This window comes from Myxocyprinus asiaticus, chromosome 12 (genome assembly GCF_019703515.2).
Source record: "Myxocyprinus asiaticus isolate MX2 ecotype Aquarium Trade chromosome 12, UBuf_Myxa_2, whole genome shotgun sequence".
NCBI classification, from domain to species: domain Eukaryota; kingdom Metazoa; phylum Chordata; class Actinopteri; order Cypriniformes; family Catostomidae; genus Myxocyprinus; species Myxocyprinus asiaticus.
This window is the reverse complement of record NC_059355.1, coordinates 26,149,191-26,172,056: the sequence shown is the minus strand read 5'-3', so window position 1 is coordinate 26,172,056 and position 22,866 is coordinate 26,149,191. Positions and strand designations below refer to the sequence as shown.

Genomic DNA, 22,866 nt, shown 5'->3' with positions numbered 1-22,866 from the left:
TTACAGGGTTTCGAGATAGTGTTTCGTGTGGGGATGGCCATCCTTCAGATGAATCAGGCAGAGCTCATGCAGTTGGACATGGAGGGGATGCTGCAGGTGTGATATTTATAAATACATTTTCCTCTCAGCTTTGTTCTGTTCCATCTACTTGCCGATGCTTGTCTGTATAAGAGCTTTATATAGTATTTAGTCACTTTCCACTGAGGAGCTTAGCATTTTAAATTAGAATGGCAAATGTGCAATAAAGAAATTTGACAAGCCAAATACAAATTTGAAGAAAGTAAATTGAATTTCACTGAGTAATGATTGGTTTGCAGATAACGTAGTCATTTTTATAGACTCTTCTTCACTTATTAAAACATGGTAAATGGAATAACAATTCTCGTTTTTTTATATTCACACTCACTCCTGCAGCACTTTCAGAGAGTCATCCCTCATCAGCTGGACAGTGGACCAGACAAAGTTATCCAGGCTGCATATCAAGTCAAGTACAATGCCAAGAAAATGAAAAAGTGAGTCTGTGTGCAGTGGAGTTAAACTTTTTCTTAGTATATTTTTGAACATGGAGGTTTGCTTTATGGTTTATGTGTTCCTGTATGCCTTTATTTCAGATTGGAGAAGGAATACACTACAATCAAAACCAAGGAGATGGAGGAACAGGTGGAAATCAAGGTTAGTTTGTTCCACTTTAACTTGTATGCTTACATGATGCTTCTTCAAATGAATGTTTTGAAAACATTTTTCTATTCTTATTAATGAATTCTCTGTCCAGAATTATTTCATCATTTTCATTTTAATCATCTTTTCATCATTCAACCAGTTATCATTTTCTCCACATATTTTAACAACATACTGTACTCACTACAGGCTTTGACAAAGTACATTTAATTGAAACAAAACTAAGTGCTATATTGTTTGCAGGTAGTTCACTGTCTAGTACATTCTGATTATTCTAATTATACAGATAATTCTGATATTGTTTGAAGCATGCTGTCTGACCCTTTTTATTTCATCGTTCTATTATAGAGACTACGCACAGAGAACAGACTCCTGAAGCAGCGAATAGACACTCTGGAGAAAGTGAGTGATCACAGAATGGAGCTTATAGGGTTTGTTCACCCAGAAATGAATTTACTCACCCTTATGCCATCCCAGATGTGTATGACTTACTTTCTTCTGCTGAAAACAGACAAAGATTTTTAGAAGAATATCTCTGTAGGTCCATACAATGCAAGTGAATGGTGGCCAGAACTTATATATTTATATATTATAATATAAAGGCAGCATAAAAGTGATCTTTACAACTCCAGTGGTTAAATCCATATCTTCAGATGATAGGTGTGGATGAGAAACAGCTGAAAAGTTTTTTTTAATTTTTTATAAATCTCCTCTTTCACTTTCACTTCCACATTCTTTTTTTGGTTTTTGCCGATTTGCATTCTTCATGCATATCGCTACCACCTGGGCAGAGAGGAAAAGTTATAGTAAAAAAGGACTTAAATATTGATCTGTTTCTCACGCACACCTATCATATTGCTTCTGAACACATGGATTTAACCACTGGAGTCTTATGGATTATTTTATGCTGCCTTTATGTGCTTTTTGGACCTTCAAAGTTCAGGCCACCCTTTACTGGCATTGGATGGACCAACAGAGTTGAGATTTTCTTCTAAAAATTCTTATTTGTGTTCTGCAGAAGAAACAAAGTTATACACATCTGGGATTGCATAAGGGTGAGAAAAAAATTAAAGACTACATTTTTGGGTGAACTACTCCTTTAAATATGGGGTTGAGCCAAGCTCTGTCTATCAAATCAAACACTAATCAAACACATCCATACTCCTTCATCTTTTCCCATATTTGCTTATCTTGACTGTTCCATGGCTCATCTCTGCGCTGTCCATCACTACACTTTGGGATCACCAATAACATATGCGTGCACACCCGATAGGGTGTATCATATCATGTCTTGTGTGCATGGCATTTGAAAATTAGTTGGAGATATGCAGTATTGTTTGCTAATTGTGTGCTATGAAGGTAAGTAATCACCATGGGGACAAAAATAAGAACACCCCACTCTTTTGGCTGCGCACATAGGTTTGAAATGCTTCTCCTCTACATGTACTAATTTAAGACCAAAGCGGTTGGCTGACAGAACGCAGCATGCTAAAAACCAGAACCTGACGTGGTGCATGTTGGAATATTCTCTGCTTGTTATGGCATGTTTGTGTCATGCATGAAAAAGAGTGCTGTTGAGTAAAAGACAAAAGAAACACAACACACAATACGTTGCCGTAAACCACCTCCATCACCAGCATGGAACTTTTGTACTCAAATGAAATACTAACTCAAACACCTAAAATAGTTCATTATATATAACCCAGGGCCAGCTCTGCATTTGTCATAAAATCCTTTCACACAAACACATCGGACCCACTTGGTTTGACATAGATTCCATTTGCTCCAATTCCATTGATTCTTACACTACTTAAGCTCAGTCTGTTCTCTGCTTAGCCTTCTTTTAAACTTTTCACTTTGTTGTGGTGTTACAGGCTTTATTACATCTGTCATTGTTTCCACAGCCACATCACAACCACCATGCTCCGAATCATGTTCCTTTTCTACCCCACCCCACTGTGACTGTTGGAAAGTTGCATTTGTAATTCTACTGATACATAAGATGTTCTTCTAGAACACCGTCTCTGTAGTATATTTTAATTTAGGGGTATGAAAAAAAACACTTGTTTTCTTTCAAATCTATCTTATTGTTTTGTTCTATGTTGTAATATCCTCTGGTCTCTCTCTTCTGTTTGCTTTCCTTTGTGGATTTTCTCTGTTTTTAGGAAAGTGCTTCTTTGGCAGATAGATTGATTCAGGTACACTCTCTTTTTTTCTTTCGCTCTGTCTTTTCTCATAAAGAACCCTTAAAGTTCTGTCCTTAGCTTTGCTTCCTTTCCCTTATTTACTTTTAAAATCTCACACCTAAGGGACTCACAATCAAGATTTAAATGAATTCTGACTTTAGGGAAGAGGCATGACTGCTTATTATCTTTGGGGTGCAATCCTGATAATTGGTGGTGTACTGCAGTACACAATAATACCCGCCCCCCCCCTTTATAGTACATGGCGAAGAAATGTTAAATGTTAAAATAAAACCCTAAAAGTGCTAACAGCTTGTTGCCAAAACATGAGATCCAGCATTAATTTTCCCCCATCCATGCGTCCGTTTCCGCCCATTCCCACTCTGCGCTCACACCTCATCCATAATTGGTCATGTCAGGGTCAGGTGACACGAGCCCAAGAGGCGGAGGAGAACTACCTGGTCAAGCGGGAGCTGGCCACGGTCAAACAACAGAACGAAGAGGCCAGTGCACAGCTGGAGCAGGCGCAAAGCACCATCCGACAGCTCCAGCAACAGCAGCTGTTTGCGGTAAGGACAGTTAATAGACAGTGCCTCCTTTTGGACAAGAGGCCTGCTCAGAGTGTGCTTTTCGATCACAGAAAATAAATGAAAACAGACTTTATTTTTTTTGTTGCTGGCAGGCGTAAATTATTCTTTCGGTTTTGCTTAGCAACAAAATCTCACCGACTGCAGAGCTGGCATTGGAAGCTCTGGTAATGATGCTCTTTACATGCATGACTTCAAATCGGAACAGCAGAGCAGAGGTCATTTACATGCACAACTATGCTGAATGAGATCATGTATATGTAAATGTTGTCAGGTATGAGTGTAACCTGCTCTGTGTAGGCAGTCTTGAGCGTGGCCTCTGTCTATTTAATCAAACCTACACTCTTAACAGAAGGGCACAGTATGGCTCATCAATTATCAATGCACACATGCTCGACACTGAAAAAAGCAGATAATGTGTCATATGCTGTAAGGAAAGTGCTGTTTTACATAATGTTGTGTTGAGATCTCATTATGCTTTAATGTGGTTGTTGGAACAGCCATGAGCATTTGAATGGATTTTTTTTCCTGACACAGTCTGAAGTTTGGCTGGAATCAAGTGTGTGTTTTAATCATTGGTAATTACAGCCATGAAGAGACACATGGGTAACATTGAATCATAAAGGCTGTTATTGACATCAATCACAGACTGGTTGAGTTTAAACAGCTTTTTGATTGTCACACTTTTTAATGTTTCTCAATTTAGAAGGGGAACCCACGTTACACTGAGGAGTTCATCCTGCAGTTGGAGAGAGAACTGGTGCAGGCCCGACTTAAGGAAGCTGAGTCCCACTGCGCACTGAAAGAGATGCAAGACAAAATCCTCGACATGGAGAAGGTTGTAACACCTCACTAATGTTCTCAGACCCACAAACGCACCCATAGGCAGAGCTTGGAAATGTTTATAAAACCTAAATCCTAAATAACTCATGATTTGATTTTCTATTTATTCATCACAAAATACATTAGACAATGACTTTTGGGTATGTTTGCTTCTATTACAGAGAAATGCATCCCTGCCAGATGAGAATAATGTGGTACGTCTACAAGAGGAGCTAATTGGTGTAAAACTGAGGGAGGCAGAGGCTCTAACAGGCCTTAAAGAGCTTAGGCAGCAGGTCAGAAACCTGGAGGAGCACTGGCAGGTAAAATACATTCACATTTGTTATCTCTGCCATGGTGGGGACTTACCATTGACTTGTATTGCTTTTAAACTAATCTTAACTAATAATAGTTTCTTCCGCTTCTCCTAAAGCTAATCCCCTCAGAAACCTGTTTGCTTTTTTTAATTTTAATTAAAGCAATATTTTGTACAATTATTAAAGGGATAGTTCACCCAAAAGTGAAAATTCTCTCATCAGTTACTCACCCTAATGCCATGCCAGAAGTTTATGACTTTCTTTCTTCAGAAGAACACAAACAAAGATTTTCAGAAGAATATCTCAGCTTTGTAGGTCCATACAATGCAAGTGAATGGTGATCAGACCTTTGTAGCTCCAAAAATCACATAAAGGAAACATAAAAGTAATCCATACGACTCCAGTGTTTAAATCCATACCTTCAGAAGCAATATAATAGGTGTGGGTGAGAAACAGGTCAAAATTTAAGTTCTTTTTTACTCTAAATCTCCACTTTCACTTTTACATCTGAAAGTCACATGCGGTGCCTGTTTAGTTTCATTTACGCTTCACTCTGTGGAGATTTAGAGTAATATTTTAATAAAAAATTTTACTTCTTTGAAATGTAAAAATTCAAGCCAGCGGACATGTAATCCAACTGTGTTTTCGGAGGGAAACAGCCGAATATACACCTCTTCAACATCTCTGAGGTTGCTGCTTTGAGTGGACGCCAGGTTTGTGTGCTCTACTACATGATAGGTTGTTGAAGGGGCACGGTTAAATCTGACAAAAAACTTTTGACTATTTTCTTAACTGCCGTGCCGCCTTGAATACGTCAGCAGAGAAGAGAAGTCAAAGCAGTGGAAGAGCAAGTTATTACATTTTGATTTGTAAAAAAAAAAAAACTAATATGCATGGATGAATCATTCACAGTAAGACCTGCACAGTAACATGCATTAAGAAAATAAATAGGGTCCATTTTGATTTCAAGCTGACTTTTAAGTGACTTTGATTTTTGTGTTGTATACAGAGGCATCTAGCATGCACAGCGGGTCGTTGGAAAGACAGCCCACGGAAGAATGCAGCAAGTGAACTGCAGGATGAGCTGATGAGTGTGAGGCTCAGGGAGGCAGAGGCTCAAGCCGAGCTCCGAGAGACCAGACAGAGGATGCTGGAAATGGAGACCCAGGTCTTGACACACCGTTTACTTTTACTTTCTTGCACGTTCCTCTGATACACTCACCTCTCACACACAGATGCAGCGCAGAGCAGAAAATGGAATAATCGGTATAATTGGTACAAGAGTGTCATGAGAAGGCCTGTTTTTAATCATAGTGAAAATATTCATCATTTGCCCCAAACTTAAGATTGTTGGAGGGTACTTAAGCACAATATTACTTCGCCAGATTCAAGATTAACATTAACGTACTTTCAATATGTATGTATGTATGTATGTATGTATGTATATATATATATATATATATATATATATATATATATATATATATATATATATATATATATATATATACATATAAAAATAAAAGTAATGTTTGGGAGTATAAAATGTATATTTCCTATTGACACATTAAAGTAGCAGATATAAATAACTATCTTTAGACAAATGTTTTTGTGAAACATCTTGTGTGCCTAAGACTTTTGCACAATACTGTGTGTGTGTGTGTGTGTGTGTGTGTGTGTGTGTATATATATATATATATATATATATATATATAAATATGTATGTATAAATGTTTGATAATTGCTAAACTTTAAAACAGAAATAGTTATAGTAAAATTGTATTTTTTTTAAATATACGTCAAATACTATGCACTCACATGATGAGAACAGCTGCTATATTCCAAATATGATGCTGGGCGTACATTCATGAGCACTGAGACCATATCAACCAGCCAAATATTACTCGCATTATCTCAGTAATCCCCTGCATCCCCTTTCCATAAATTAATCGTGGTAGACTGTGAATAGAGAATATTCTGTAATGCAATCCGTAACTGAGAACTTCTGTTTTTGGGTCACAACATATACACCAATATCACTGATTGCACCTTGAAACTGACATTATTTCAAACTTAAAAATAAGTACTGCTGGCCACTGACTTTAGAGAGAAAATAACTCTGAGACCCTATACACAGTTAATTTCCATCCATCCATCCATCCATCCTTTTTTTAAATTTTTTTATTTTTTTTGTATCAAGGGCTTGTTTTATGGCCTGTAGAGGGAGACAAAGTGACTGAAGTTGATGCACTCGGACATGATGGGTTCTGTACTTCATTTAGCACTGCTTTATGGCTGCAGATTTCAGTTCAGAACTGATTATTGAATGCCTTGCCAATTTGATGCATGATGCGACATCATGTCCTTCACTATTCAGAGTTGAGACTGCACTCTTTCTATGTAAAACTAAGTTACATGTTGAGTTCTGAGCTTATTATTATTTCACCCAAATACAGAATCAGATACATTGTAATCAGCTGCGCCGGGCAGAACAGGAGGCACGAAACCTGCAGGAGCGACTGCAGGTTTTGACCAACCAGAACAAGACGCAGCATGCAGAGCTTCAGGAGACGAAACGGAAACAGGCTGAAGTAGAGTGCAAGGTGAGGGTCATTTCCATGACATCAACTAAGCAGACAAAATCCACCTCACAGCCTGGTGCAAATATTGTAAACTTCCTCAGAAAAGATTGTAGCACTCATGATTTCTCAAATGCATATCTATCTCAAAATGCTCAAAATTATTTAAATAAAAATGCTTTTAGATACTCACTAGCAATCAATCAATTAAAAACCTTTGCAATAAAACAAAGTCTCTCACATTTGTTTATTCTAATTACCACATCTCTGTATGATTTAGCTGAATTTCCTCTAATGTCTTAACTTAAAATAGGGTGCAGTAGTTCCTGTTTTCAAGAGAGGGACATTAATGCTGAGTGTGTTTGTGCTCTCATGGTTGTCAGCTAAACTGTCAAAAGAAGCTTTTTAATAAAAAGCTGAAAATAGTTTTCCCAAATATGTTCCTGTTCACAGTGCTTCTCTTTTTTTCTCTCTCTTAAACAGAATAAAGAAGATGTAATGGCAGTGAGATTGAGAGAAGCTGAAAATATAGCTGCCATGGCTGAACTTCAGCAGCAGATATCTGAGCTTGAGATTCAGGTACAAATAAGCACAAAAACACTCAGCTTCTCAACCTATCCTTCCAGTCCAGCTCTGCAGTCTCTTCACAGCCCAACACTACACAGCATAATCTGTTTAGCCCAGCGCCACACTAGCAAACTCCAAACAACTCGATTTTGGTTGAGAGTATCACACATGTCAGAGGTATGACACACTTGCTGATTAACAATGGTGGAGGGGTGACAGACATACCAACTCACCGCAACTCTCTCTGATTCCCTGTCACGTGGAGCTCGCCAATATAATATCAGCAGTACCGCATGAGCATAAGCAATTGTAAAATAGTGTTTTAGGAAGCGATTCATGGAGTAACCTTATGAAAGTGTGCAATTGTGTATTTATCCCCTTAAAGCTTGCCGTTCAACGTGCATGTCCATATGCAGCGTTCAGTGAGTAAAGAAATTACGTTCAATAAAAACATACTGTTGTTCCTCCTCTTTCTGATTTTCACTGGTAATTTTAGTAAAGGTCAAAAACTAGTGTAGGTAATATTAGTCAAAAATGCTTGGTGACAGAATCACTGTGGATCACAATCAGTGTTTATGATGATTTATAGCAGAGTGCGATCGCAGATGAAAACATTCAGATCAGCTTGATCAGATCATCTTGTCAGTTTTTCAGGGAAAAAAAAGAAGCTTGTCTGGTGACAATGATTTTTTCTGTCATGTTGGATCCTTTTTGCTGTTGCTGGAACCATTAACTCTGCAGGGAGTCCCAACGGTAGTAATTAACGATCTCCCACTGACAGATGCTCCCTTCGCCTGGCTGGTAATTATGTAAATGACGTTCACACCTACAAATCACTGGAAAAAAATCATCTAGTGTGGCGCCGGCTTTAGATTCCAATCCAGCCCAATGTCTCTCCACAGCCTAATACAGCACAGTCTATATTCAATTCAATCCAGCAGAGCACAGCGCAGCCTCTCCTACACACTGCTGTTTATTATACAGTGCATCCGGAAAGTATTCACAGTGCTTCACTTTTTCCACATTTTGTTATGTTACAGCCTTATTCCAAAATGGATTAAATTCATTATTTTCCTCAAAATTCTACAAACAATACCCCATAATGACAATGTGAAACAAGTTTGTTTGAAATCTTTGCAAATGTATTAAAAATATTTTAAAAAAAATCACATGTACATAAGTATTCACAGCCTTTGCTCAATACTTTGTTGAAGCACCTTTGGCACCAATTACAGCCTCAAGTCTTTCTGAGTATGATGCTACAAGCTTGGCACACCTATTTTTGGGCAATTTCTCCCATTCTTTGCCGGACATCTCAAGCTCCATCAGGTTGAATGGGGAGCATCGGTGCACAGCCATTTTCAGATCTCTCCAGAGATGTTCAATCGGGTTCAAGTCTGGGCTCTGGCTGGGCCACTCAAGGACATTTACAGAGTTGTCCTGTAGCCACTCCTTTGTTATCTTGGCTGTGTGCTTAGGGTCGTTGTCCTGTTGGAAGATGAACCTTCGCCCCAGTCTGAGGTCCGGAGCGCTCTGGAGCAGGTTTTCATCAAGGATGTCTCTGTACATTACTTCATTCATCTTTCCCTCGATCCTGACTAATCTCCCAGTTCCTGCCGCTGAAAAACATCCCCACAGCATGATGCTGCCACCACCATGCTTCACTGTAAGGATGGTATTGGCCAGGTGATGAGCGGTGCCTGGTTTCCTCCAGACATGATGCTTACCATTCAGACCATTTGTTTCATCAGACCAGAGAATTTTGTTTCTCATGGTCTGAGAGTCCTCCAGGCGGGCTGTCGTGCCTTTTACTGAGGAGTGGCTTACGTCTGGCCACTCTACCATACAGGCCTGATTGGTGGAGTGCTGCAGAGATGGTTGTTCTTCTGGAAAGTTCTCCTCTCTCCACAGAGAAATGCTGGAGCTCTGTCAGAGTGACCATCGGGTTCTTGGTCACCTTCCTGACTAAGGCCCTTCTCCCCCGATCGCTCAGTTTGGCCGGGTGGCCAGCTCTAGGAAGAGTCCTGGTGGTTCCAAACTTCTTCCATGTACAGATGATGGAGGCCACTGTGCTCATTGGGACCTTCAATGCTACAGAATTTTTTCTGTAACCTTTCCCAGATCTGTGCCTCGATACAATCCTGTCTCGGAGGTCTACAGACAATTCCTTGGACTTCATGGCTTGGTTTGTGCTCTGACATGCACTGTTAACTGTGGGACCTTATATAGACAGGTGTGTGCCTTTCCAAATCATGTCCAATCAACTGAATTTATCACAGGTGGACTCCAATCAGGTTGTAGAAACATCTCAAGGATGATCAGTGGAAACAGGATGCACCTGAGCTCAATTTTGAGTGTCATGGCAAAGGATGTGAATACTTAAGTACATGTGATTTTTTTCGTTTTTTATTTTTAATAAATTTGCAAAGATTTCAAACAAACTTCTTTCACTTTGTCATTATGGGGTATTGTTTGTAGAATTGAGGAAAATAATGAATTTAATCCGTTTTGGAATAAGACTGTAACATAACAAAATGTGGAAAAAGTGAAGCGCTGTGAATACTTTCCGAATGCACTGTACTCCTCACGGTTTTGCCCTTTTCTTCAAATTTCCTGGAAAATTCATTGTATGTATTCCATTGACTTTCTGCTGTTGTCATAGTTTTCTCTCTGATGCCAACATAGTTTGGTTCTTGTGTGAAATATTTCAGCACTAGTCTGTCAATAAGGGATTGACCCAGGGATTTTTTGTGATCTCCGAACTGGCATGATGGGTAGAAAAAAATGCACTGCAGAGGATGCGCTTAATAAATAAAAATGGTGCGCTGCAGCCTTTATGTAAAAAACTTCACCCTTTCTATAGTGTGATTAAAATCATGGCAAGGGACTTAGAAATGTTTTTAATATTTCATGAAACCCCCTTAGTTCAACACCAATCATTCACTTCTCAGACTGAAAAAAGACTCTTAAAAAAGGTGTGAAAGTATGTAAAAATGTGGGAGGAAATTGACTGAAAGGGGTGGGAAGTGGGAGGAAGGGAGGGGGTCAAAAGTTAATTCCAAAACACGCTGTATATCAATTATGCGACAAAAGTGTGAAGACTATAGAACTGTTTGCAAATCTGTAAAAATATTTGAATTTTTTTTTCAAAATTTTGAGAATGAAGAACACCACTCAGAACACATATTACCATCAAAACCAGCACTGCTTTTAGACTTAATTCATAGATATTTATTCTTACAAGAAGTGTTTCTGGTTTGCTACAAGGTAAACTATATTGACAGCATTTGTAGCATAATGTTGATTACCACAGAATACAAATTCAACTCATCTCTCTTTTTCTAAAGACAAAAATTGCGATTTAGTAAAGCACATATAATAAATGTAAACAGGTCCAAATACACAACTTTAAAGACACATTGTTTTTCAAAACTATTGCCACAATGCTAAAAGGAGCAATATGTAACATTGACATCAAGCATTTAAAATGGGTACTGCAGTCCAAATTCTAAATATTGGAGAGAGTTGTCTCCCCCACCCCCACCTCCCAAGACTCCAAGCTCACGCGGGTTGCCAGATTGAAGACACGCAACAGGAACGAGCAAACTGACAATGGCAAGCGACGAGTCTTACACTGTAAGTTGATCAGCTAATGTATATGTTTGCAATGTTTTTATTGTTTGCAAATTATAAACCAGCTCATGTGGAAGCCAGTATTTCAACTTAGCATGTTTCCGAAATCTCTGATAACATATTATGATAATTTTATGCTTTAGTACAGCAAATATATTACATATTGCACCTTTAAAGGAATGTTCCATGTTTAGTACAAGTTAAGCTCAATCGACAGCATTTGTGGCATAATGTTGATTACCACAAAAATGTATTTCGACTTGTTCCTCCTTAAAAAAAAAAAAAAACAGAAATCAAGGTTACAGTGTGGCAGTTACAATGGAAGTGAATGGAGACAATGAAAGTGAATGTGGCCAATTTTTGGAGGGTTTAAACAGAAATTTGAAGCCTATAATTTAATAAAAGCACTTGCAATAATTCTTCTGTTAAAACTTGTGTATTATTTGAGCTGTAACATAGTTTAAATTGTAATTTTTACAGTCGTTTTAGGGTTTGTTGACAGACAAAATCATGGAAAATTTTACATAACGTAAAGGGTACAAAAAAGAGCTGACATGACTTGAGTTTTCATCATTGTCTTTTGTTTTTGAACAAGCCATGGTGTTATCCTGTTTATGATCTGATGCACAGAGAAGAAACAACGGAATCAGCACTCCGTCTAAACTACAGCCTGCCCTCATAAATGTCAGGTTTGGAGCCCGAGTAGCAGAACTACAGCGCTAGTCCGGTATGGACTGTGGTCCATTCTGACGAGTGATTTCGATCGCATCACAGTGTTTAATGTAAATAAAAATTCCGCTCTCATGTCTGTTCATTGAGTGCTGTTGAAGTTTCACGCCTGCCCGAAACAGCTTTTATGTCCATGAGTTTGAATTATCCGCTGTAATGTGAGCTCATGCATGAGGCAGCACTGTAATTGGATGGAAGCGTTTCCTCTCATGAATGTTGTGGAGAAACGCTCAGAATCTACGGACGAACATGTGTACTGTCCTACCAGTCATAGCTCAAGAGTTTACACATACACCTCATATTTGTCACGTTGGAAAACTGGAAGAACAAAATGGCTCAATAAAACAGAAAATGAACTACAGTACTTTCCCATTATTGTACATATCTGTTAACATCTCAAAAAATTTGTTTTGGGGTTTCATGACCCTTTAAATGTTGTCAGCAAGTCTTTTTGGAAGTGATGGACCCAAACCCAGTACAAGCTTACGTGCTTAAAAAAAACTAGAAAAATCCTTCCTTATTATAAACTATTCATCAAATAGTACCGGTATGTTTTTGTACAGTCCTGTAGAAAAATGTACGCATCATATTATTTACTCTAAGTTTCTACTAATTTACATGAAAATCCTGCACTTTAACCATTACAGTAAATACAGCCATAAATGTGTTTCTGCTGTGATTTAAAATGCTGCATGTCTGTTCTGATTTGAAGGAATGATTATATTAGTAAGATTTACTGGATGGAAGTGAGAAGTGAGATGTGTGTGTGATCTGTTTGGAGGAAATGCTGCTGTCTGAAAATAAATGCTGTGTTTCCCTTGCAGGAAGACAGAAATTATTTTACAGATTAGCTCAGTATGTCATCAGTGGCATTTTATATCAGTGCGAGGTGTGCGGCTTTCCTTCCTGAGACAGATATAAGTCAGGTTTTTTGCATTCGAAACTAAATCTCACCTTTATACAAGTATATTCATTTCTGTATAAAAGCTTTTCTCTTCAGAGCAAGCATTTAAATGTTTCTGAAATGCAGTGCTGTTGGATAGTTCGTGTCCTCTCTGGTGTCCTGCTGTGTCCTCTGACATTTTACCGGAGAATTTTTTTAGTTCTCTATAAGCTGGTGAAAATTTGAGTGTCTTTGTGTGCTGAAATTGCATCAGTTTGCTATATATCAGATTAGACGTGCATGCTCCTCCCAGGCATGTGCAGCTCTTAGCTGTGGTTCTGTGGTTTTGGCTGCCTACATGGTTTTTACCCTGAGGGCTGTGGGCAACAGATCTGGCTCACCAAACTTTAATTCACTTTTAGGCACAATTCGGTGAAGAGGAGAGAGAATAAGAAAAACTGACCATTGTTCTCTGCACTTTATCCGTAGGCCATGAATGTTAAACAAGCTTGTTTTTATTTTTATAATATAGTTGGACCCACTTTAAATGAAGTGTCTTTAACTACTGTGTACTTATGTTAAACAAATTAAGTATTTGATAAAATGTACTTAAAGTATTGTGTATGGTGTTGCAGTGTACTTGCTGACCATTTACAGTAGCTGCATGTAATTACATCTGTAATTACACCGTTGTCCCTACCCGTACCTTTCCCCAACCTCGGTAGTGGGACCATTTGTTTTAATACATTATGAAACGTAGAATTTGTGCCTCTATCATCGTCATTTATCAGTTATTCGCTCACCTTTCGCCCACTCTTAACATGACATGACCCATCGCTGGAAAATATAACACCAGTGATGTCAACACAGCTTTATTTCTCTGGCCTCTCTATGAGTCACCTGAGTGTGGTTTTATTTTCACTGGAAAGATCCACTATAAAGTGAACCTACAGGTCTGTCTGACACCAAACACCAACACACTAACCCGACTCTCCAGCATATAGGAGATAGACGCCTTTCAGAACACCCACACAACGTTGTCAGTCTTTTAATAGTTTTTGTGACTGACATGCAGGTAAGACTGAGTGAAGTTTTGAAGCGGTCTTCAAAAAGAAATGCAAAGCCTTTGTGGTGCTCCTTATTGTTATGATCTCTTGCCTAACTAAGACAGAGTGAAGTGGGATTTCTTTTTTTTTTTTTTTTTACACCTAGCTGTGCTCAAGGTTGAAATGGCTGCTTGCATGGTCCATGTGACCACAGCTTAGCTATCTTCATTACCAGATGAGAAACCACTTCCTATCAGGCTGAGAAACACACTGAGCTATAATCAAAGCTTGCATTTTGCTTTACTGCTCTTCATTCGTATGATAGATTGTAACAGAGAGATTTGGCTTTGCATGTGTTTGTTCGATACATGCATAAAAGTGAACAAAGAATGTGCAAGAAGCAAAATCTCAGTAGTAATGTGATCCTTGCTGTGGTGAAGAACAATGACGTTTAGTGAGAACATTTTAAATGACAAACACCAGCAACACCACAGTGTTTGTTGCCATGCCAACCAGATGTAGAACAACAAAGATGTCCTTAACATCTTAACAAGTCGGGACGCTTTTCTGTTGAAGGTTTTTGTTCTGACAGAGTTTCTTGTCTATATCTGAACAGCAAAATTCACACAAAATTGTTTTTAATAATTTAGCATATTGTATTTAAATGATAATGTCACAATAATGTTAGTTCGATCAGATAAGAATTGCTCAATTTAACGAAGCTGAATCTTCCTCAGAATCCGTCCAAAGTTCAGCTTTTAATACTTCTTTAAGTACATCAGCATCAAGATTTGATCGAGTCATTGTGGCTCAGTTCTGTTCTGCTTTTTGTGTAAAACGGTTATGCTGTTTATCTGAAGAAGAATTTTTTTTTTTTTTTTATGTTAACTGAAATATTTGGACCAAAGAAACTGTGGTAATTGTTTCTCTTTTTCCCATTTCAATATATTGTCATGGAAGGATTAAATTATATTTTTCATTATTCCATTTAGTTTTTTGTTTTTGTTTTAACAATCTGCATTTTTAAGATTAAAGTGATACTCATAGTGGCATAGCAGTCTTTATTTGACATTGCAGAGGCTGCTTGAAAACTCTTTCCCTTAGAAATCAAATGACAAATACAGTGGGCAGCCTGAAGAACCCTTCTTGTCACCTTTTCAGCTAAACTATTCTTTATGATTCAGTAGATAATATCATACATTTGATGTAAACCAAAATGGTGACCTAACTAGAAGACTGGTCTAAATTGTAACCAATTTGGGGCAAACATCTTTCCTGCTTTATGGGTTCTCATCAGCTACCCCATGAAGTTTTACTGGGGGTACTGAAGTGAGGAAGCCATTACTCAGATGTTTGACGTCCCTAGCTGTTGCCTGCCACCTGCTGATTTCATGCAGCTGAGTGTAAGGAAGTCAGCTAACTGCCTTTCCCTTATCACAACACGGTAAGGGTGGGGGAGAAACCTCAAGAAAAACACAGATTCTTGGAAGAACGCATTTTAGATCCTTCACGTCCCCATCCTCGGCCTATCAGAGGGCCGCATGCGCAGCATAGCACAGACCACAGAAATTGAAAACACCCTTCACTGTTTGTAGGGTGTGTGTACATGTGTTGATCTCACTTTGTTATAACTCTATAACACACCCCTCTCTTCACCTCTTCCCCTTTTTTACTCCTCACTCTGTCCCGTGTGGCTTGCCATAACTGCACTGCTACAAAGGGAAACGGCTCTTTCCCCATGTTTGTAGTGCATGTGTTTTGATTCCCTCTTTAACAGGTGTGAATGTGGAGGGTAAACAAGCTATGTGGTGTGCAATGCACACACGTCTGTTCAATACCACATGTCTGCTCCCCAAGGCATTTAGCAGCAGTGAAAAACACAAAAGCATTAATAGCCACACAATCTGTAGCATACTGTCCATGCATACGTTAACTGAAGATTCTCTGTCATTTACAGTTTTTTTTTTTTTTTTTTTTTTTTTAAACATTGATGGATAATTCCAAATACTGTCTGTCATATTTACAGATAAAAAAAAACACACACACACAAAAAGAAAAAACACACAAGACAACCATTTTAACCAAGTGCATTAGTTTTGACTACTGCTTGTGCTCTGTGTGTGCCCTGTTAATTGCCCGGTATTAAAGAGGCGTTTCAGGCGATCTGATAGCTAGTTGACAGGTGCCATACTGTACCTGGTAATATTGTACTCTTTTGACCAATTATGTTTGGGTTTTGAGGAGAGGATCTCTGATTTCATGACTGCATACTGTACATCAGTCATTACGTCAGTATGTTACTGCATGATAATAAAGCGCAAAAAAGGATAAGAACAAAAAGATAGCTCAAAAATAGTGGTGTATCATTTCAGACAATTATACTTGCATTGAATTTAAACGCAAACATTACATTTAGAGCAGAATACTCAGTTATTTAATTGTCACTGAGCTTCAGATGTGTGTTTCTCATCTGTGACGCTATGTTGATATCAGACACTAAAGAAGATCCATGAATTTTTGCATGTATTAATGCACTTTTAAACATTTTGAGACCCTTTAAAGCCGCATGTAACTGGTAAAGTTTAAAATCTCATTTTAGCGCATCGGCTGATTGACAGGTAGAACTTTCATCCTAGAACTCCTTGGTTTTACCACACTAGCTTGGGGAGTCAAAAATGTATTATATATCCACTGTCATTATCATGGATACTACATTCCTGAATGTAGCCCCAGTACTTATGAAATGAAAACAAGTATGACAGATATAAATAGACCACAATGGTAATTTTACAAGTCAGTCCATCAGAGTGACGGATAAAGTTTTTTTCTAGCACAATTCTGCTCCCAACTGGTTTTCCACTCACATTGAAGTGACTGCTAATCATTTTAGGTGGCTTGCATGTACTTTATAGTCAATAATTCTTTATAAATCTACATTTTATAAGATAAAATGCTCATAAATTAATTTTCTTTTTATTTATTTCTCCCAGAAAGAGGAAGGGAAGGTCCAAGGCCAACTAAACAACACAGACTCCAGTCAGTACATCCGAGATCTGAAAGACCAGATAGCAGATCTTAAACATGAGGTAAAGTCCATGTGTTTATATAAGATGGTATTTTTCAGTATTATTTCAAAGCATTGTATTCTAGTCAGTTCTTATGTATGCACTACTACGGTATATTCTCAATCCCTAAATAAAGCATGTTTAAAGGTGGACTAACTGATTCTCAACCATTTTGACTCCCAAGGCCCCCAGCCCCCAGAAACTGTGTCAGTAGATTAAAACACTTATTCATGATTAATTTTATGATTCTGAAAGTTTCAAGAACTATCTGTTTATATGTTGTAGGCCTACATCCTAATTTTGAGCTGTTTTTAGTATTTGAATACAGTTTTATTATTATTATTATTATTATTATTATTGTTTTCTTTTATAATTTTAAGTCTTCTTGGGGTCCCCTTGGAAGTTTGCTCCCTTTGGTCCCCAGCCCCCTGGTTGAGAACCACTGCACTAAGTAATATTTTAGGTTTTGCTGGCTCTTATTCGTCTTCCTGAACAACAAAATACGACAGTGGTATTGGACTACTGTATATCATATTTCCGTGGATGCAGTATCATGCAAATGTTTTTGGAGCATGAAGTATTAATGTTCCATTCACAAGCATGTTTGTCATCCATTATTAATTTATTCTGCAACCAAAAATATCTGGTAATAGGGCTGTTACTAAAAGTGTGTGGTATTCAGCTGATCATGTCAGCTCCACATGGTGGCCACCATGATGGGGGACCAAAATTAAGTGGAATAAAACTGCTTTTTCTAGGCCACTGATATGACTGGCTTAATTTTAAACACATTTGTCAAAAGCATTATTAATTTCTTTAGGTATAAAACTTTTATAAGTGGAAAAATTACTTGGTGCACCTTTAACAACGTTAGCATGTTAACAATAGTGATATGTATTTTGCACACACCCTGAAGGATTGCTATCTTTGTATCAAAGTTACCTTGGCTTCTTATGTTTTACCCACCCATGAGGTGCTCCTTTTCCTGCCTGATGTATGTTTTTGATCTTTTCACAAGCTTTGTGAGCACTTTGAATAGATTTGTTAGTTTATTTCACAGGCTTTTTTTAATGTGTTAACTACGCCCTGAACATAGCCTCTTCCTGCACTTCAGTTTGCCCGCACACGCCCCGTCACACTCTTTAGCACTATATCAATACTCTTGCAGGTGGTGCCATAACCACCCCAAAAATCTGTTCTGTTGACCCGAAGTTTTATTGGAATAATACACTGAAAAATGAAAATGTTGTTATAATTTACTCACCATCATGTCATTCCAAACTCATATGACTTTATATCTTCTTCAGAGAAATTTTGAAAAATGTCCCGATTCCTCTCTTCAATACAATGGCAATGGATAGTGAGTCAAACTTCAGACTTCATAAAGAATTCAAAAGTATCATAAAAGTTGCCCATGCGACTTGTGTGTCATATTCCAAGTCTTCTGAAGGCATACAATTGGTTTTAGAAGCTGGATCTGTTGGAAGATCAGCTTCATCAAATGTGCTTGGGTCACCATTCGGAATATCAATAACAATATCTGAACTCGGCTCTACACAGTCAAACAAGATGCATACAGTAGTGACAGTAGAACAGACAAATCTAAAAGATTCCAAATCTGAATCCAAATCAAATAGGTACATCTGGTTGATTTAGCTTGAAGTCTCCATAGCCTTCTCTATTAGGCCATTGGGGCAAAGAGTCCATTGTAAAGCCCCGTTCACACTGCGGGCGGCCTTGTCGCTTGGTGTCGCTAGACCTTGCGATCTGTTTCGCTGGTGGGAGTTCCTACTGCTGCCGCTGTTCTAGCGTTATTGGTGCACTGCACAACTGGCAATAGTAGCGTTTGAAATGCTGATTACAGATTATACTGCCAATAAAACTAAGATATCATTCTAATTTGACAAGGAATCAGTTTTTTGCCTATAAAAATGCACATTCTGCAGGGGAGAGCATTTTATATAACCTGCAGCAGTGCTTAATACATCATATCATTAAACAAGAGGAATGTTATATCAATATATGAATCAAACTCACTCAGAATGCCGACACGGTTTTCCATGCATCATTTTATTAGCCCATATCCATGTATTTGTTTACAGACAAATTTTATAGAAAAGTGAAATCGCTCACAGAAACGTTTTACTAATCCATCTTGCCTGCACTCGATTCCAGTATCAAATTCACTGCCTGGTGACGTGAGTTCATCTGTCTACACTTTCATTGGTAGTCACTCGTGAATGTCGTTCATCATTTGAATAAAGTTGTGAATGGGATCGTGTCCTTCGTCGCGCGATGCTGCTGGCGGTGTGAACAGGGCTTAAGAGAAGCTAGCAAAGATTTGGTTGCTCGTGTTAAGCCTCTTCAAAAAATGAAAAGCATTGCAGAATCTTTTTCACCAATGAAGAGGTGTTCAAATCCAGTGAGATACCATGAGGATTTTTAAGATGTTTAATATCTCCACCTCTGTGTAATTAATATGTAGAGGAAAATGGGACACACAAGATTCCCTTAACTGCCTTCACTAGGTTTCCAGATGTGTCACCCCTTCTCTGAGAACATAGCCCTGCAGAGCAGTGATGTTCAGGGTCATAAATAAAGAAGTTAAGTCATAGATTCACATTCATGGATGCCTTTAAGGCTGACCTGCTTTGCATGGGTTCACTTTTAGTAGGGTTTACCTCTTTATCGACACCTGTGTCAACTATTGATGTCTGTAGATGGTGTTGTTTTTGTGGCTGATGTGTTGTTTGGGTTGTTGACCACGTCTAGGGGATTGTTTTAAAAGTGTTGTTTTGCTACTTTATTGTACTGTAGTAGAGATACACTTCAAACCCTGCCATGTCTTAAATAGCTGCCATGGAAGTATTGAGTAGAGGGCTTGTAATCTTGAAAAGCTGATGTATCAGTAATATCAAGATATAGTTGTTTTACAACCTCAGAAATAACCCCGCATATAAGGATGAAACATTTTTGGTATATTGATCAAAATTACAGTACATATTTTATTAGGCAATAAGGAAATGGGATTGTCTTTATAAGGAATTCTAATAGCCACCTTTGCATACCAGTTCATGTTAATTTTCAAGATCAGATGCCTTGTGTAATGTTTGAAATTTTACTTCATTGGCAGTTGTAAGCAATGTAAAGGCCTTTTCACACCGGAGGCGACGCGATTATGTGAAGCGAAACGCAGAGGAATGGCACTTTCACATAGAAAGCAACGCAAATGTTCGCAATTGGCACATTAACACCTTTACAAAAGGTGGCGCTAATCGTCAAGCAATTTTACCCCGGTATGGTAGGTGGCGCAAATCACCTTTAAGCTGGTCCATCATCCACTTGTGACTGATAAGAACCACTTGACAAGTTTGCAAAACAACCAAGACAAGCACTAGGGATGGGTGATACCACTTATTTTCTTTTCCATCCGATACCAATAATTTCAAGTCCAGTATCGTCGATACCGATACCAATACCGATACTTCTATTAAATAGATTTTTTTTGTGATTTCTTAGGATAAAATGGGCAATTTAAAATATAATTTTTAGTCATAAAGTCATTATTTTTATTTTTATTTTACATTTGTGAGCCTAAACAGAAAATTATCAAACTTCTGTTTTGTTTATCCCTACAAAAAGTAACCATGGTTTCACTACAGTAACTATACTTTAACCATGGTATTTAGTTAAACCATAGTTACCACACAATTAACCATAGTACCATAATATTACTTGAGTAAAACCATTGTTAACTTTTTTTTTTTTTTAACTTAACAACAATTACACACAATTATAAGAAATAAGAAATGTCATCTTTTAGATGTTATTTTAGTGTGAATTTACTCCAGAAGCTGTTTCTCTGATTTTCTGTCATTACCTCTACAAGGCACTGATCCCTCTTGTTTGAACGAGCCTTGTGATGGCGTAAGCGCTTGTCTACTTGTGTCTTTTAGTGTGCATTTTAAGATAAGTGGAAGAAAAATTGTTCCCATCCTGCAAAAGTATTTGCTAATATGGCCTGATCCTTTTTATTTCACTTTGAAGCTTATGTTCATGGAACCAAATAATAATATCCCTAGTTAAAAAAAAAAAAAAAATTAGAATCAATATTTTTTTGTGAGGATCGAAATTTTTGATCAGTATCGGAAGTATAGATACTTTAGGATCGATTCGCCCATCCCTAACAAGCACCCAAGTGCTCTAGGGAGCAGATCGAAAAAAGAAAAGGTATTTCTCTACCAGCTGTAGCAGCGATTATGAACATTCGAGACACTTTCACAAACTATTTCAGTTCACCTGCTGGACGATTTGACTGACAGTATTATCATGTATACACAGTCTGAGAGGTGATGTGAAACAATCAAGTGTTAAAAATAATATTAACGGTTAAAACATGTTATCATTTGGAACAAGAGTGATTATATGCCACTGCCACACAAACTGTATATACCTGTGTTAAGGACATTTGTTTAAAATGACTGTGTAATGCACACTCATAATGACTGTGAAAACAAATGTTTAAAACAAATGTTTGATTGTATCTTATTGCCATGTACATCTTCTTGTGTTATACATTTGTTCAAAACCCTGCATGTTATGAATTAAATGTGATGACATTTAAACCCTCCAAGAGTCTATATAATATACACTATAAAATTAAATCCCAACCAACAAAACCTATCTTCAGTCTGACCTATAATTAGATACTTTAAATCTTAACTGCTGTCATTGACTGTAAATGATAGCACAACAATTAAGATTACATAATTTTGTGGGGACACCACCACATTTTTGGTATAGAAAGACATTTTGATACAAAGACATTAATACAGAGTGCACTTCAAGCCACAGCAGTACTATTAATATGATTAATATTTGGAAGAAAAAAAACCTCACTTAAGAGACTTTTAATTTGCTGCAGTATATATCACATTAGAGAGTTAAGAGAACTTGGTTAAGATTAAATACAAAGGCAAAAAATGCAGCAATATGGAATACATTATGAAGACAGTCCACTCAAGATCAGAGAGTTTTTTTAAAGGGGATGCAAGGCAGTGATGTAGCAATATCATTTACAAATTAAGAGAACTCGTATAAGAAAAAAAATTCAGCTTTTAAGATATTTGATGCAAATAAAATGCATGTCCTCACTGCTGGTTTAGGATTTCTTCCTCGAGTCCATTTAGCGTTTAATGCCGGTTGTCAAAACAGCTTTCTGTGCTTTAGCGTCACCAGTTGCGCTGGTTTTGGTAAATGCAGCGGCTCCTGACACGTGATCCAAAGTTCATATTTTAAGGGTCAGGGCATTGTCAGTGCACAAATGTTCACTCTAGGTGTGAATGGCTTCAGAGGAATCCATTGCTTCGATTCAAAATGTTTATAGTGACGAGAAATTGCTGAAAAAATTTGCATTTGGTTTGCAAAGGCCTTAAAGTGTTGTTCTTGGAAACTTGTTTACAAAATAATGTCATGTGCAGGAAAATGCTTATATATAGTATTTCTCCTTGGATTACAAGTGAACTGCAAGAACATTTTCATCCTCCCTGGTTTGACTCCCTGGTTGTTTTAGTACATTAAGCCACATTAAGAATTTTTCATGTTGACTGTTTTAACAAATCATGTACTGTACTTTTGCATTAGAAGTGCTGCAGTTTTTCTTACTGTCATTTGGCAGATTCTCTCTTCCAGACCTATTACAGACATATGCAATGTTATGTTTAATTGCTAGGTAAATGTTCTTACAAGACAGGAATCACAATGGTGGGAAATAAGTA

The 22,866-nt window shown here is 37.7% G+C and overlaps 1 protein-coding gene across 5 annotated transcripts in view; it reads left to right on the top strand.

Annotated features, from left to right (window-relative positions):
* Positions 1–22,866, top strand: part of LOC127449642 (ecotropic viral integration site 5 protein homolog) — a 90,124-nt gene that overhangs the window by 58,837 nt on the left and 8,421 nt on the right. For 4 of the 5 annotated variants that reach the window (XM_051713174.1, XM_051713175.1, XM_051713176.1 and 1 more), the window contains 12 exons: positions 7–96; positions 415–512; positions 612–672; positions 1,027–1,080; positions 2,844–2,876; positions 3,281–3,430; positions 4,155–4,286; positions 4,453–4,593; positions 5,597–5,755; positions 7,044–7,190; positions 7,650–7,745; positions 17,015–17,110. In XM_051713174.1, the coding sequence (XP_051569134.1) occupies positions 7–96; positions 415–512; positions 612–672; positions 1,027–1,080; positions 2,844–2,876; positions 3,281–3,430; positions 4,155–4,286; positions 4,453–4,593; positions 5,597–5,755; positions 7,044–7,190; positions 7,650–7,745; positions 17,015–17,110 (1,257 nt within the window). The remainder of the gene's footprint in view (positions 1–6; positions 97–414; positions 513–611; positions 673–1,026; positions 1,081–2,843; positions 2,877–3,280; positions 3,431–4,154; positions 4,287–4,452; positions 4,594–5,596; positions 5,756–7,043; positions 7,191–7,649; positions 7,746–17,014; positions 17,111–22,866) is intronic. The other variant, XM_051713177.1, reaches the window with a different exon arrangement.